Source organism: Phyllostomus discolor, chromosome 5 (assembly GCF_004126475.2).
Source record: "Phyllostomus discolor isolate MPI-MPIP mPhyDis1 chromosome 5, mPhyDis1.pri.v3, whole genome shotgun sequence".
NCBI classification, from domain to species: domain Eukaryota; kingdom Metazoa; phylum Chordata; class Mammalia; order Chiroptera; family Phyllostomidae; genus Phyllostomus; species Phyllostomus discolor.
In genome coordinates, this window is record NC_040907.2 from 171,417,339 (window position 1) to 171,432,778 (window position 15,440).

The following is a 15,440-nucleotide window of genomic DNA, read 5'->3' on the forward strand; positions in this document are numbered from 1 at the left end:
CCCGGGGACTCTGTGGCTCAGGAGGACGGCCGCTGGCCGGCAGTGCCCCCGCCGAGAATCCACCTTTACTCGCTGTTGGCTCCCGCCTCCGCTTCCACACTCTGCTCCCTCCCCGGGCTGACCCCTAAGGCCCGGGCGCCCTACCCTCCAGTGACCGCTGGCAGACGGTTCTCCAGTGCCACAGCGAACACTCCCTAGGGGTTCCAGTCCCTTCAGAAAGCGTTTACCTCGGTAGGGAAAGTGCTTCTTTGGCACAAACCCAATCCCCGGGCTGGCTTGCACGGCCGAGCGCAGCAGCCAGGTCTCCGCTCCCAGCCACCGTCCCCCTCCCCTCCAGCACCAGCTGCTACCTGGTCTGTCCATGAGGTCGCAGTGGCCCAGGCCTGCGATGTCGATCCTCTTCATGAACAGCACCATGCTGGTGAGGTTGGCTTCCTGCATCTCCGCCGGCTTCAGTGGCTGCATGTCTTTGGAGGCAAACTCTTCCGAGTACAGACAGAACAGCTTTCCTGCAAGAAACCAAGGGAGGCGGCTCTGGCGTCTGTGCTCCGCGGACGGAACGGACAGCAGTCGGTGTGGGGCACGCGGCGCTGCTACCTGAAGGCGAGGTGCTGAGGATCTGCTTGCGGATCTCCGCTTGGCTCCGGCTGATGGGCCGCGTGACCCGCGAGCTCGCCCTGATTCGGGGGTTGTACACCTGTAAGGGGAAAGACAGCACCTCTAGCGTCGGGTGGCCCGCGAGGTGGCCAGCGCGGGGCTCTGACGGGCCTGCGCCTCGGGCAGCGAGCGCGGGGCTCTGACGGGCCTGCGCCTCGGGCAGCGGTTTGCCTCACGGAGTGCTCTACCGCAGGGTCACTCCCTTTGTGGGACACTCGTTACGGCTTCATGCGTCTTGAGACGGGAACTCCAGGGGCTCGAGTAAGTGGATTTAAAGGGTGTCCGCTTTTGTTGCAGCGTCAGCAACTATGGGACCTCCACCACCTGCAGAAACACTAGCACGGTCACTCCTCCAGGGTGACACTGGCGAGTGACAGGTGCGCGGGGGCCTCGTGGGCAGAAGGACTGTCACCTGGCCAAGCTGTGTCTCTTCACGGTTCTGTCAAACCGGCCGTGGGCACAGTGGCCTCACCTTCTTCACGTGCACCCTCCCCCGCCAGCTAAACGAAAACTGTGCACGGCGCTCAGTGCCCTTCCGAGCGGGTGTCTGAGGGGTAACGACCCGGGTTCTCTGGATGGGGGACAAGTTCAACAAGGTGCACCCAGACCGCTGCACGGGGACCTCCCCAGCGGTGAGGACCGCTCTGTGCCGGTGAGACGGGGGCGCCCAGGAGACCCGCGCTCCGGAAGGAGGAGCCCCTACACTGCATCTGACGATGGCCGAGGGGCCACGACCCGCGTAGGCCCTCTTCGGCCCGTAAACGCCGTGCCCAAGGGCCCCGTGTCTCGGAGAGTGAGACGCCCTGCTCCATTTCCCCCAGTGTCTTTCTTTAAAGGCAGCTATAGAAAAATCACCTTCTTTAAGAATTTAGGGTGCAATTTTATCATGTCAGTTATAAAGCCAAAATCAGCTAAAATTAAAGTCACTGTAGTGGAAACTACTCTTTAGTAAGTCCCCGAGGGGAGGTGCTAGTTACTTCGGTCTAGGGGCCACCGAAGACACCGAGGGTGCGTCACGGTCTGTCTCCAGAGGCACCGAGGGTGTGTCACCGCCCGTCAGACGGCCTGCTTTGCTGGAGAAAAGCCACCGGTGGGAAGAACCCCCATCTAACGCTTCGACAGCTGTGTCTGTCCTCAGGCTTTCCCTCTGGCGCATCCCCGACCCAGTCTGTCTCCAGCCTGCTTCCCCGTGCACACGAACAACCCTGAGATGAGACCCCCCGTGTCCTGCAGTCCACCCTCACTTTCTGCTCGAGAAAACGGCGGGGGCCCAAGAAACACTCTGGACACGCGTCAGCGGTCTAGTCACCCTGCGCGGGGGCAGTTACCTTCCTCCGCTCCACGCCCACGTCGATCACAAACTTCACGGAGCCGCCCCAGATCAGAGCCTCCCCGGGGCTGGCGGTGAGCACCACCTTTCTCTGGCGAGCCGGGCCTCTCGCCTCCGCGTCGTCCTGCGGCTTGAACAGCGCGCACTTCTCTTTCGGATACAGAGGGACCACCACCAGCTCGCCGAGGTCTGGGTTTAGGTTGGATCCTTCTTGGCAGACAATCTCGTAGGCTTTCTCAATATCCTACAGTAAAAAAAATAATAACACCGTCCATGAGAATACGGAACATCACAAATGACTTAACAGAAAAGCCCCAGTGGAGTAAAACTGTGGACGAGCTGTGGAACGGACGAGCCGTGGAACGGACGAGCTGTGGAACAGAAGCGCGTGCACAGTGGCGAGGGAGACGCCAGTGTGATGTGAGCGTCGTTACGTGTGAGGAGGACATGGGACCGGGGGAAGACGTCTCCCTCGGGAAGGTCACTCAGAAACACTCCCACTGCTTTAGTCCAAGACTGTTGTGCTCCTCCAGGAGTGGTGCCGCCTCGGCCCCTGTGCGGTATGTCCCCTGCTTTTCCAGGGGACGGAGGGCAGGGAAACTCGACTCGACTGACTCTCCTCCCATCGGGGAAGACGGAGACCGGGCCTCCCTGGTGGCAGAGCCACGAACTACAAACCGCCCTCCAGACTCCGACCCCACAGCTGCACACACACACGTTCCAGCGCGGCCAGGGCCCCCCGCCAGCGCTTCGGAACCGCAGGAACGCACGTGGCGAAGCCGGCGGGAGGGAGGCCAGCTCTGTGCCTGCCCACGCACGTGACTGCTCGGGCCTCAGACACGCCCCTTGAAGCGCCCCACTGCCCAGCGGCCCCGGGAGCAGTGGACCATCCGCCCTAAGGCTACACAGAAGACACGGCACGAAACGCTCAAAAGGCATTGACAGAGTGTCTTCGCATTTCTCTGATCACTAGGTTTTTAGAACCTCGTGTGAAAAAAAAGATGTCACGTAATAAAATTCTTGTGCCTTTTATCTCCAAACTGTCTGCCTTCTGAAGGGCCTCGCTAACGAGCAACATGGAAGGAGCCCCGCTTCATTAGATTCACTAGATTCCACTAAAAATCTCTGTAAGAAAGACGTCCCTGGCTGGGAGTCGCCAGGACTGATCCCATCCCGCAGCGCTGGGCGCACCAACTCCTTCCGCACTGTTGGGGGGAACGGACTGAATTAACCAGGGGTTTTGCAGGAAGACAGGTCTGCCTAGAAAGACGGCCAGGGGTCCCAGGGGTCCCAGGTGCCCGGGGCCGAGCCCTTGGGAAGCCCCTCTTGGGCAGGCGCCCGGGGCCCTGCCGCCCTGGTCCACACACAGTGGTTTACGCCGGGCAGGTTTTCCCCGAGAAAACAGCGTGCTTGTTGAACATAACGGATGAAAACTTGCCGAATGGAATAGTCAGAACAAAACCGTCCCCATTTCTGTAGTCTGAGCACGTCATGATTTTACGTGAGGGCTGCTTAGAAGTCACAGGGGAGAGAACAGCATCCGGGCTGCGTTTCCCGGCAGCCGGCTGCTGCATGGCCTTCCTGGATGTGCACACTGGCCACCCGGGACGAACTTGACCTTGAGCACGCCCCCGCGTCCCAGCAAGGTCAAAAGGTTTCCAGGAAGTAACCTCGTCACTGTTTGGTGAGACCGGCACTTACCTGTTCGCAGGCCAGGAAGACCGCGATGTCACCCTTCTCGCCAGAGCGGTGGATCTCAAAGACAAGGCGCAGAACAGGCTCCAGGGCCTCCCTCTGGGCCCGGCCGCCGAGGTGCACCACCTCCACAGGGTGCCCGTCCGGCACCTCCACGACGGGCGCGCCTCCGTAGTAGGAGCCGAGCCTGCCGACCAGGAGCGGCGAGGCATTGATCACGAGCTTCAGCTCCGGTCTGGCCAGCAGAACGTCTTTGAGCAGTGCCAGCAGGACGTCGGTGGCCACGCTCCTCTCGTGCACGTCGTCCAAGACGACGGCCCCGTAGCTGCTGAGGAAGGGGCTGGACATCATCTCCCGCTGCAGCATGCCGTCGGTGCAGTACCTGCGGGGGGGGGGCGCCGAGGTTAGGACACCCGTGGGAGGGGTCACCCTGGAGACCCCCGAGGACAGCAGAAGTGCCTTCCTCTGTCCTTTCCTCTAAGTCAGGGTTCTGTGTCTTTACTGGGGCCACGACCCCTCGAAGCTGATAAACTCTGCAGACCTTCAGAACTGCAGAACACACGTAAGCAAGGTTTCAAGTTTACGGAGAGAACCCTAGAGACCCCTCTGAGCCCCGGCCACAGAGCTCTCTGCCTCTGTGCTGACTGCGGGCGCTCCGGCGAGGGCTGCAGTTACCATCTGCTCCGGGCGTCTGCAGCCAGGCCGGGGAGCGCTTCCCATCTCCCGTCGGCGGGAGGGCGCTGAGCCAGAGGGTGCACTGCCCAGGGAGGGAGACGAGGGGGATGACGCCGGCTCACGCACACGGCCCCGCGAGCCCACGGCGACTCCGTTGGTGACGTTGTGGGGAAAGGTGTCACCGACACGTCAGTGGCACAGGTTCGGAATGTTGCCCAAACAATTACCAATCAAAAGCATCGGAAACATGATCTCCTATTCAAGGGCGGCACGCAGATGGGCCAGTGATGTTAATAAAATTGTCCAGGAGTCTTGGGACTATATATTTTTAATTATTATTTATTACTGAGAATAATTTATTGTTGTTAGCCATCTAACGCCACACGAACATCTGCCACTGCTTACGTGTTTACCTACACGTTCCTTGAAGAAACCCGTCCTGCGAGTTTCCTGCCCGTGTGAGGTGTCCCAGTGCACGGCCGGCCCGCCTGCCAGGCCGGCCCCACTGCCATTTGGGAACTGGGATTTGGTGCGGGGGGGGGGGGGGGGCCCCCCCCATGTGCAGGACTGATCAACAGTGGCTCCCGCTGTTTCCTCTCCGTGCCACAACATGGCGCGATGGCGCGCCCGGCCTGCCTTTGGGGGCTAGGACGTCGGGACACGGGACACAGAGGCGCCTGCCTGTGTGACCAGCCCCAGTACCCAGCCCCCCCCCTTGCAGGGGGTCTCCCGTCAGTGTTCCTGGGGGAACACTACTCTCGCTCTCTCCCGACTCACTGCTGGGGACCGGGCGCGTCCGGCCTGACTCCCAGGGAGAGGCGCCTGGAGGCTCGTGCCTGGTGCCCGTGGACAGCAGCCACCCTGTGCACGTCCCCTCCGCTGGCTGCCCTGCGCCTTCACTGTGGCGACTCTGAGCTGGGAGGCCCCCTGGCAGGTCAGCAAACCCGGGCCTCAGTCGACCCCTTTCCAGAGAGAAACAGAAGGAAGGACATGGCCATGGGCCGAGCCCCCAGCGTGGGCCGGGCTCCGTGCCGGGCGGCGCTCCTCACTCAGCCTTCGGAGCACGTCACCCAGCTGGACTTCATGCCCCGAGCAGGGGGGTTGGGGGGGACCACAGTCCAGAAGGGCCAGGCGCCCCCTCCCCAGCCCGCGTCACCGCGCCCGGGAGAGCCCAGACCGACAGCTGCGTACGCGCTCCCTCTGTGCCAGAGACCGCTTCCTTGCTCCCCGCGGCCAGGCGGCCGAGTCCAAGCGCTCCCTCCGGGCAGCACAGGAGACCGGGATGTCGGCCGATGCCTTCTCTTCTCGCGTGTCCTCCTCATCCTGCGTCTCAGGATCTCATCCCGTGTCTCAGCAACGCGCAGGGACAGGCTGACCCTTCCTTCTCTCCGGCGTAAAGAGACGAGCTCCGAACACTGCAACGTTCCTTACACTTCGTGCCCGATGCAGAGAGCGAGAGGCGTCCAAAACCTGGCTTTCCTGCTCCTCTTTAGCCGATGTTAGTTAGTATGCTACAATGGGATAAATGACTGCTGCCTCTTGTCGAAAACCAAATTATTCTAACCTATGGTACTTCCTTCCTGTTCCAAATTAAATCTCTATTACCGCCTCAGCAAAGCTCGCCCGGGCACGGACCTCCTGGGGAGGAAGGAGTGTGCCCCGCAGGCTGGGAGGCTTGTGTGTTCTGTAAACGGTCCAGCTGCATTTAAAAGGGAGGAGGTGGTGCCCTAGTTAAAACTGCCGGCTCGGCAGGCACGGCCGGCCTTCCCGAGCGCGGTGCAATACTGAGGGGTGCCCAGGCCCAGGGCCACTGGTCAAATTCTCCACGCACCGCAGGGGCCCACCCCTCCCTTCACGCCAGTAAGACCACATGTGTGCAGTGCCTGCTGCTGCCGGCACCTGGGTTAAAAAAGACAGATGCGCTGGCCAGGCGTCAGGAAATGCAGTTTAAATTTTAAATTCTGAAGACTAAATTTCCGAGAGGTAAGAATATGGAGAAGTTCTATTAATACTTTCTAAAGTTATACGTGTTGAATTTGTGAATAAACATCTGAGTAATGCTTTTAGGATCTGTCTTCCAGAGGGTCTGCACGTGACGTCTGTGTCGCTTCTGCAAGTCTTGACATCTCGCGGAGAGAGACCGTTTTAGGTGGAACGACATTCCGGTGTCCGCTGTTTCAGAAAAGGCCGGACAAAAGCTTCAAGCCGAACAAAGCTGGTGTCTGTGGCATCGACGGGAGGCAGCAGGCACAGGGGTCACAGTCACCGAGTGCCTGGCAGACCAGACGCTAGCGGGTGACAGAGAAAACGGAAACGACCGTATGGACCGCAGAACGGTGGTGAGAGCACAGTGTGGAGACGCGGCTCTAAAGTGCCACAGTGAGGGCTGATGTCATCGGGGAAGCCTGCCTGGAGTGGGCGGCCTGTGCATGGACGGGAAGGAGTTCTCCAAGCCCGGGAGTGGGCGGGCCCGGCCGGCAGAGGGAATGGTGCGTGTGCCGAGGCCCACGCGCACTAGGGCAGTGCACAGCCAGCCCGTGTGGGGCCCTCCTGCATGAGGGGGCTGGGGAAGCACGGGCCTGCAGGTCGCTGGGGGCCAAGCTGACTAGCCGCAGCCTCTCCCGAGCACCCTGGGGAGTCCCTGCGGAGGAAGTGCAGACGGGGGGTCCCTGCGGAGGCCTGTCGGGCTGGCGACGGAGACCAGCCGTCACCGCCCGCCACAGGTGCTGCCCGCACAGACCGCTGGGGACCGCCACACCCACGCCGAGGGCCCGCCCTCCGTTGGGCACCGCCGCGGGGACCCCAGACCCACCTCAGGATCGTCTCGCTGGCGCAGCAGTTCTCGAAAGGGACCACGTAGCCGACTTCGTGACCGATGTTCACGTCCATCTCGTCCGCCACGCGCAGGGCCAGCTGGACGGCCGTCTGCTGGTGCGCCTGCGTGCACACCACGCCCCCGTGCTCGTAGTGGACGGACAGGCAGTACTCGGCACACCACTGCGGAACCTTCAACGGGGACAGGGGACACGGTCAGCTGTGGCCAGGGAGGGGAGGCAGCAGGGCCGGGCTGGCCTTCCCTGGGGTTCCCTCGGCCCGGGGGAGGGGGTCTCAGTGGGCGGCCTCACACCCCGGTGAGTGGAGCTGGGAACCACCTGCGTTCGGGCAGCGTTATCACTCGTGAGTGAGGCAGAGGCGGGGACTTCAGAGCGTGGCTCCCAGAGGGAAGAAGGGAAGACAGACAAACATAAAAAGCACAATAAAGATACTTTCAACCTCGGCTGTTTCTGAAAAGAGGAACCTATTTACAAACTGTTTCTTTCTTTCTGCTTACAAGAAAGCTCTGTCAAAAATACAGCTGGTCGTGTTGGCTACCGGGTTCCAAGCGATGCAGACATTAAGTGGCATTCAGACGAGAAACGGGCTCGAAACTGAAACGTTCACTATTTTGTCTAAACGCTCGCACTAAAGCCACCAGCCAAGCCTCCTGAACACGCCCCGGTGTTACACGCACACACGCCGGCACCGGCCACCCCAGCACAAAGGGGACGGCCACCAGCCAGCCCGTCCAGGGCTGGACAGGGCGGTGTCCAGGCTGCTCCGAGGCCATTCACGGTCCGAGTTCTCAGGAGGACCGTGTGTGACATTTCCACAGCTGACTCTATGACGTCCACTCATGCAGGAATCACTGAGTTCACTCAAGTGCTACAGTCCTAACGTGCCGTCAACTTCTGCTTTGTTACGTGTATTTTCAGGTTAATCGTTCCAAGGGTGGTTTGTAATAGATTTAAAGTATTTAAGCTTTAATACTTAGTTATCTTGATATTTGCTATCTTCTAGGCCCATCGTGGAATTCCTAGCTTTTAATCCCCACGGTGGTTTGAAAAATAAATGCAACTTAGAAATCGGACACGGCCCACCTGTTCCCCGACTGACCGTGCGGGTGCAGTTCCAACACCTGCAGCAAGGTGGCAGCCTTGTCAACAGGTTGGAACTAATCCGTGACAGGTAGGGTGCCCACTCCTTCTCTGAAAGGTGGACATTTAGGATCCCGTGCTCAGGACACCTGGGACCTAATTGAGGGCGACAGAGGACACAGCGAGGCGCCCCCGGGGCCCCAGGCGGGAGTTCTAGGCCCGGCCTGCCGGCAGTCCATCACCTGGGGTCACGACTGCTGGAAGCCTCAGTTTCCTTCCCTGTAAAAGGGGCCGGACGGATGGGCGTTGCCCTTCCAGCCTGAGCTCCTGGGTCACTTTCTCCCGGGCCTGCCGTGACCCCCTGGGCAGGAGACCCCCGGGGACCACACTTCCTGCACTTGCTGGGCTGCTCCGGGTGCTGCCACCCACCCGCTGGACCAGGCGCTGCGGGAGAACAGAGGCCCCTGTGTCGGAGTCACCAGGTAACCCAGGACTCAGCGCGTGTCTGCGGAGTGAGTGCACCGACTTCCCACGCTTCCCTCGCAGTCTCAGGTGCCGCCTTGGGTCCCTGCACCGTCGCCGGACCGCCCACCTGGGAGCCACCCGAGATCCTCCATCCCCCTCGTCCCCTAGCAAGAAGTCAGTTTCTATGCCTCCAAACCCCCACTTTTAACTTGGTCCCCCCTCCTGTACACGCCCGCTGCAGAGGGTCCCCAGCCAAGACCTCAGACGTCATCCTCGTGGGAGACTGTGTTCAAGGCATCGGTTCGAGTCTCCGGCGTCTCCCCACCAGGCTGGAGCACGCCTGGGCTGCACACGCGTGCTTCCCACCTACCTCCAACGCTTCACCGAGGGCGCGGCCACAGGCAATAAACGTCTGGGTGGGTGGGGGCATCCCGGCGATCGGAAAGAAGGGAGAGACGGGCTCGGGGCTTAGCGGGGGGAGAAGCAACAGCCCCGAGCGACCCGGCCGCAAGGACGGAAGAGCAGTGCCCGCCAGCAGACCCTTGATGCTCCAGGAGAAACAAACGTGCCAAGATGTCTAACTTCAGATACAGGGGTAATGGCTTCATTAATGACAAGAAAGGGGGAAGCAGTGACTGTTAAGGTCACCCTGACCTTGACCGGAGGACGTCAAGGTGTAGCAATCCTGGGAGCCACTGAGAAGCTGGCCAGGAGCCGAAGGGAGGGGCCGGAGCTGGAGATGGGCAGAGGAGCCCTGGGGAGGAAGGTGGGGGGGGGGGGCCACCTTCACCTCCCGCGGGAGGAGCCTCGGGAGGAAGCTGGAGAGAAACTGGCCCAGCCAGGGCGGACCCAAGCTTGCCGGTGTGTCACCGCGGGGCCCGCAAGCCTGTTCTACAAGGGCAGTCATGCAAGCCCCGGGACGCTGAGCAGTCCACAGTGCGATGACTCTGTCTGATCCGGTGGCCTGTCGGGGGACAATCCAGGGACCATCGCCGCTGTTTGGCATGGCGAGGACTGTCGCCGAAGTAGACCGTCCGGTTTCACCAGCACGCTCGTGTGCGCTCGGTCTGGCTGCCACTCTAATGTCCAGGGCGGCAGCTTGCAAACTGCACGGCTCTACACGGGCACGGCGATCACGGGCCACGTCCCCACGCTTCTGACTGTGGTTTCCGGCTGCAGTTCTCGCAGCCCAATCTACTCCCGTAAGCAGATTTTGCAAGACTGGATCGCCCCAGTGTGTTTACAATGGTGAGCTCGTCCCTGAGGCCTGGCAGTGCAGTACCCACGCCAGCCCGACAGTCCCCATTTTCCCCGCAGCCTCCTCCCCGAGAGAGCACATGACTTCTTCATGTCTGTCCGAGGCAGAGAAATGAACTCGGGGCGGGAGCAGCCCTTCTAACTATCGGCTAAGATAACGGAGGCAGACGGAACCCGCACACGTTGTGCTTAATGCAGGGTGTTCGCCAGACTGCCAATAGCCAGGCAAACAGCTGTGCCCAAGTGCCAGCTGACTGCGGAGAAACGGGGCCCAGCCACACACCAATGCACTGCCCGCCAGGCACAGCTGCACGAGGACGCTCACAGTGCAAGTGCACGTGCAAGTGCACACGGAAGAGCTGCTCTTTGCAGCCACCTGCCCCCGCCGCTGCCGTCCACCGCGCCGGCAGACCTCCGTCACTCTGCACCACCCCAGGTCTGCGGCGGTGTGCTGCCCGGGCCGCTCAGAGCACCGGCTGAAAAACAGTGTGCGGTTCAGCAGACGCTGGGAGTGGGAGCGTTCCCTCGATTCCAGGGGCAAGACGGGACGGTGGCACCGGGAGCCGCTGGGCTCTCTGCACTCGTAACAAAGTCTGTGCCGTTCCGGGCCCCGCATCCGAGTCTGCCCTGGGAGCAGCTGCTTCTGCGTCCCCGGGGCACCTGGCGCTCCTTGCCAACGACGAAGTGCGTGCCTGTGAGGCTCCCCTTCCCCTTCTGTAGCTCCCCTTGCAGGAGCGGGGTGGGGGGGGCCTCCCCCCAGCACGAGGAAACGTGCCGAGTGGGCTCCGTGAGGGCAGGGGAGCTTCGGCGCACGCACCGCCGTAGGGGCCAGAGAGAAACGCCGGGTCTGGGTGCTTCGGCTGGGGCTCAGACACGCTCAGTGCTTCGCAAAAGTCGCACCACTCGGTGGGGAAGAAAGGAAACTGCCATTTTACCACACGCAAAAGCAAGCCTGTTCACAAAGCGATCTACCTGAGAGTTGGCGACAGATACCCAAAGGTTCAGGGCCCAGCAGAAGCAAGGCCTGCGTGAGTGTGGTGGGTAGGTGAATGATATGGGTGTAATAACTTCTAGTTTTAACTGGAACATCTCACCTAAAATGCCCCACAGCATGCTTGAGTGTCACAGTGTTAGGTTACAGAATTCCATGCTCATGATGTTGTGATAAAAGCTTTTAGAATGCAGGAGGGGCGTTATTTGTGCCGCACTCCGTCCTATGCACGTATCTGGTCGAGAAACTCTCCGAACGCCTCACTCTGAACTCACCTGACAACCTTGCCACCTTCTCCCAGTCCCCATGCTCCGTGCCGTTCTCCGGACTGCAGGCTGCCAGGAGGGTCAGGCCTGGGCCGTGGGGCCCGTGGCCCGCAGCCAGGGTGGGCCGGGAGGGGCTGCGGGAGCGCCCAGCCTGGCTCCGGCCCCCTGGCGGAAGGCGAGCGGCAGGACTCCGGCCAGCTGCCGCTGCGGCAGGGCTCGGAGGAGTGCTCCGGGCGACCAGCACCTCATCTACATCAAGGCCTTACCGGCTGCGGTAACTGCAGCTCTACCAGCATAGGCACTCGGAAAGCCAAGCAGAGCGCTCCACAGCCAACTCCAGGCGACGGCCCAGGGCCTGGGCCGCTGGGTGCTGGCAGGGCCCGGGCCAGGCCAGAGCCCGGAGGGCGGCGGCGGCGGGGACATGAGGGTCTCAGCGCTGCTGCCACTGTGGGAGAGGACACCCACAGGAGGGACACTCCCTCCCGCCACCAGGGAGTCCGCCTCACCTGGTGGGTTTCTGAGTGAGCACTGAGACACCGGCTGCTGCTGCCTGCAGGCAGCACTGTGCCCACCCTGTACGTAACGGGTGCCCCCAGAAACCACCAGCTCTGGAAGAGAACTCCGGGAGCACAGGTTTAGAAACTCCGGCAGCCGTGTCGGCGAGCGGCTCTGAAGCTGCCCCGTGGACATGCTCAGACGGAACCGGCGACCGTGAGGACCGGGAGGACCGTGAGGACCGGGAGCTGGGCCCCTCCCCGGGAGAGACGGGAGCCCCAGGCGGGCCGCCTGAGGGAGCCCGGAGGTGCCGAGCGGGGTCAGGCGACAGCGTGACCTCACGGTGTGAACCGCGGGCACCGACGACAGAAACAGAGACAACAGGGAAATGTACAGGCGGGGGTTGGGGGAGGGGGACAGATGGTTTGGAAAGAACACAGTAAAGAAATACACAGAGAGAAAGAAATGCACACAGCGAAGAAGAGAGACGCAGAGACAGACACAGTGACGGAGACAGGTCGGGGGACGGGCAGGCAGCGACGTGCATACACGTTCACTTCCCCGTTCTGTCCACTGGGCGGGCCGGGTGTGACAGTGACCAGCGGCAATGGGCGTGCGCAGCCCCCAGACCTTGGTTACGAAACGCAATTCTCCACCGAAAGGAACTGGGCTCCTTGGTCGGAATGGCCATTTCCAAGACTGGAAGCGGGAAGCTGCTGGGCGAGGCCGTAACACGTTACTGGGCCGGAAAGCAGCGTCCCAAGGGAACTGGACGGGACAGCTCAGAAGGACGCAGAAGTCATCCCGCAGGGGCTCCCACTGGCCCCGTCAGGGCGGCCTGAGCAACGGAACAATCGGGCTCCACACAAAACGAGGATCTGCGAGCCGACGCCGACCTCCACGAGTGGACACCACACAGAAGAGACACGGCTCAGAGGAGAGTCCCCGCGTCAAACGGAGCAGGAGGTCAGAACGGGGAACTCACCACTGGGCTGTCCCCGGTGCCGCAGTGTCGGAGATGAGGAGCACTCAGGGGGGCCAAGCCCGCAGGGCGAGGGTGACGAGAAACACTTCAGAGTCTCCAGGCACCTCCCCAGGACTTTTAAGTAACGGAGGAGTGTGGGGGTGGGGGGCGGACAGGGGCCACACAGCAAAGAACAAGGGCGTCACGGCCCTGCCAGGCAACTAACGTAACATCGCCGCCGGTCGTGGGACAAAGCCTGGAGTGATGCCCCGGGAGGCCACCACGGCCGCTGTGCCCGTCCCGCCTGCCACGCACAGCGGGCGCCTCCGGACACACGTCCCGCCGACTCCCGCGGGCGGGGATGCTGCACCAACGTCAAGGTCACGCAGCACCAGGAAAGACTGAGGAAAGGCTGTTTCAGACAAAAGGTGATTCGGGAGAAATGACACTAAATAGCAATGTAACTGTGGATCGGATTCTGGACTAGAAAAGTGTTATTTTCATCACGAGGGCCATTAGTGGGAAAACGGATGGAATTTGGGTGTCTATAAATTGGGTAATAATGAGGTGTCAGTGTCATCTCCCTGATGTTGGTAATTCCATCGTGGCCGGGTCCAGTTTTCAGTAAATATTCGATGAAGCATTCGGAGGCAAAGGACATCATATCCTCAACTTACTTTGAAAAGACTCAGAATAGAAATATGTGTGCACGCTCATGTTCACATGTGTGCTGGCATTCATGTGTGTGCATACGTTCATGTGTGCATGCATACGGGGCTTCATGCATACTCGGGTGTGCATTGCGTTAGTGCTCATGCACACACATGTTCGTATGTGCTGATACTCACATGTGTGTGTGTGTTGGTGTTTGTGCACATGCATGCTGTCATTTGTGCATGTGTGCATGCGTGTGCTGGCACGTGTATGGAGAGAATGGTGAAGCAGGAGTGATAAAGTGTTAACATCTGGGATATCTGGGTGAACGATACGTGGCAAATCTTTGTATTACTTTTGTGACTTTTTTTTATCCTCACCCAAGAGGACTTGCTCATTGATTTCGCGTGGGGAGCGCGACAGAAACGCTGACGGGAGGGAGAAACATCGACCAGCTGCCTCTTACAAGCCTCATGTTGGGGACCGGACCTGCAGGCCAGGTGTGCCCCCTGATCAGGACCTGCTGGTTTACAGATAACGCTCTGACCAACCGAGCCACACCAGCCAGGGCACTTTTGAAAGTGGAAAATTGTTGCAAAATAAAAATGTTAATGATCTCAAACTTAGCATTTGTTTGCAGAAACTAGGCAAATATATTCATTCAGTTTTCACTACGGGATGCTTATGACCAACCAAAATAATTCGTTTTTCACAGTAACCCATCACGCCAAATAGCAAATCATAGTGAACCCTCGGTGCTGGCAGCTACAAATAAGATTACAGAACAAACCACCTGTTGTCCGTCCCTCCTCTCTCCACGTCCTGTTTAAACGAGGAGGCCTCGGGGTAACACACTGCTGGGGAGCGGTGACATACAGTGGAAAGCGTTCTTAGGTTCCGGCTCAGAAGGTCATTCGTGCTAATCAGACAAATGAGCACAGCGCCCCCCACCCGGGGCCCCGGCCTCATGCTCCGCAAAGGGAAGGGTTCCCTCCACATCACCCCCGTGGTCCGCTCTAATTCTCACATCACCAGAACTGAGAAATGGACTTCACAATAAAAATACTGCTTGCTTTACAACCCAAAATATATATTTCACTAACATCAAAACCCTAAGTCCAAGTGCAACAACAACACACCAGACAATAAATACCCATGGACTATCTACCCCAGGCCAGTTCCTTCCTCGTTATAAGCCCCCAAGATGTGTGGCTCTGGGCCTGAGTCATAATCTGGCCACTCGGTTATTTCTCATCGTCAGAACAATAAGAGTGTCCTTGTGCTTTGGAATTTCTGTAGCTCACTGAGCTTTACCAACCAGCATAGCCGGACACCTGGAGTATCAGACGGCTGGGCACGTGAACCCGGCAGTTAAACCCTCAAAGCTACTGTGGGCAGGACCCGTGTATCACGTCGTTTACACTATCATGTGCACAGTGAGATGACGTAAGCGGATTTCTGTTGCTACCCTAGAGAAAGTTCAGTGGTACACTCCCCACAATGAGCACCCACACAAGTATTAACTGTTGCTCAGTCGGCTCGAATGTATAAAATCAGGTCACCTAATGTCGCTACTTTGTTTTGCTTTTTGAGTATCACTGCTAAAACAGGACGCTGTGCTGGCGCTGGGATTACTCAGGTAGCAAAGCCCACCACGCCAAGCACGTGGTGTCTCCGCGGGGCCGCTCACCTGCGAGCTCTTGCCGCACCTGGCGCCCCCGGACACGATGACCACCTGGCTCTGGAGCAGCGCCTCCATGAAGGAGTACTTCTCGGTCCACACGGGCAGAGCCTCCCGCTCCTTCAGGAGCTTGTAGTAGCGCGACGAGTACGGCAGCCCGTCGAACGGGTTCAGCTCCAGGTCCTCACAGGCCAGCAGCCCCTCGGCATCCCCGTCGTCGTCGTCATCATCGCTGGAGCCCAGGGACCCGGGACACGAGCGCTTCTCAGAGGGCGAGTCCGGGAAGGGCAGCTCCTGCTCCTCCTCCATCTCGCCTACGGGGGGCTCAGGCAGCGGGCATCCCTGCCCGGGTGGCGGCGCAGCCCTGGGTCCCTGACAGTCGTCCTCTGCCCCGAC

The 15,440-nt window shown here is 60.2% G+C and overlaps 1 protein-coding gene across 1 annotated transcript in view; it reads right to left on the bottom strand.

The window, feature by feature from the left end:
* Positions 1-15,438, bottom strand: part of DHX32 (DEAH-box helicase 32 (putative)) — a 25,194-nt gene extending 9,756 nt beyond the window's left edge. The window contains exons 1-6 of the mRNA XM_028512685.2: positions 15,054-15,438; positions 7,170-7,363; positions 3,689-4,064; positions 1,986-2,231; positions 598-697; positions 351-509 (exon numbers count right to left, since the gene is read on the bottom strand). Of these exons, the coding sequence (XP_028368486.1) occupies positions 351-509; positions 598-697; positions 1,986-2,231; positions 3,689-4,064; positions 7,170-7,363; positions 15,054-15,353 (1,375 nt within the window). The 5' untranslated portion in view covers positions 15,354-15,438. The remainder of the gene's footprint in view (positions 1-350; positions 510-597; positions 698-1,985; positions 2,232-3,688; positions 4,065-7,169; positions 7,364-15,053) is intronic.
* Positions 15,439-15,440: the final 2 nt, after the last annotated feature.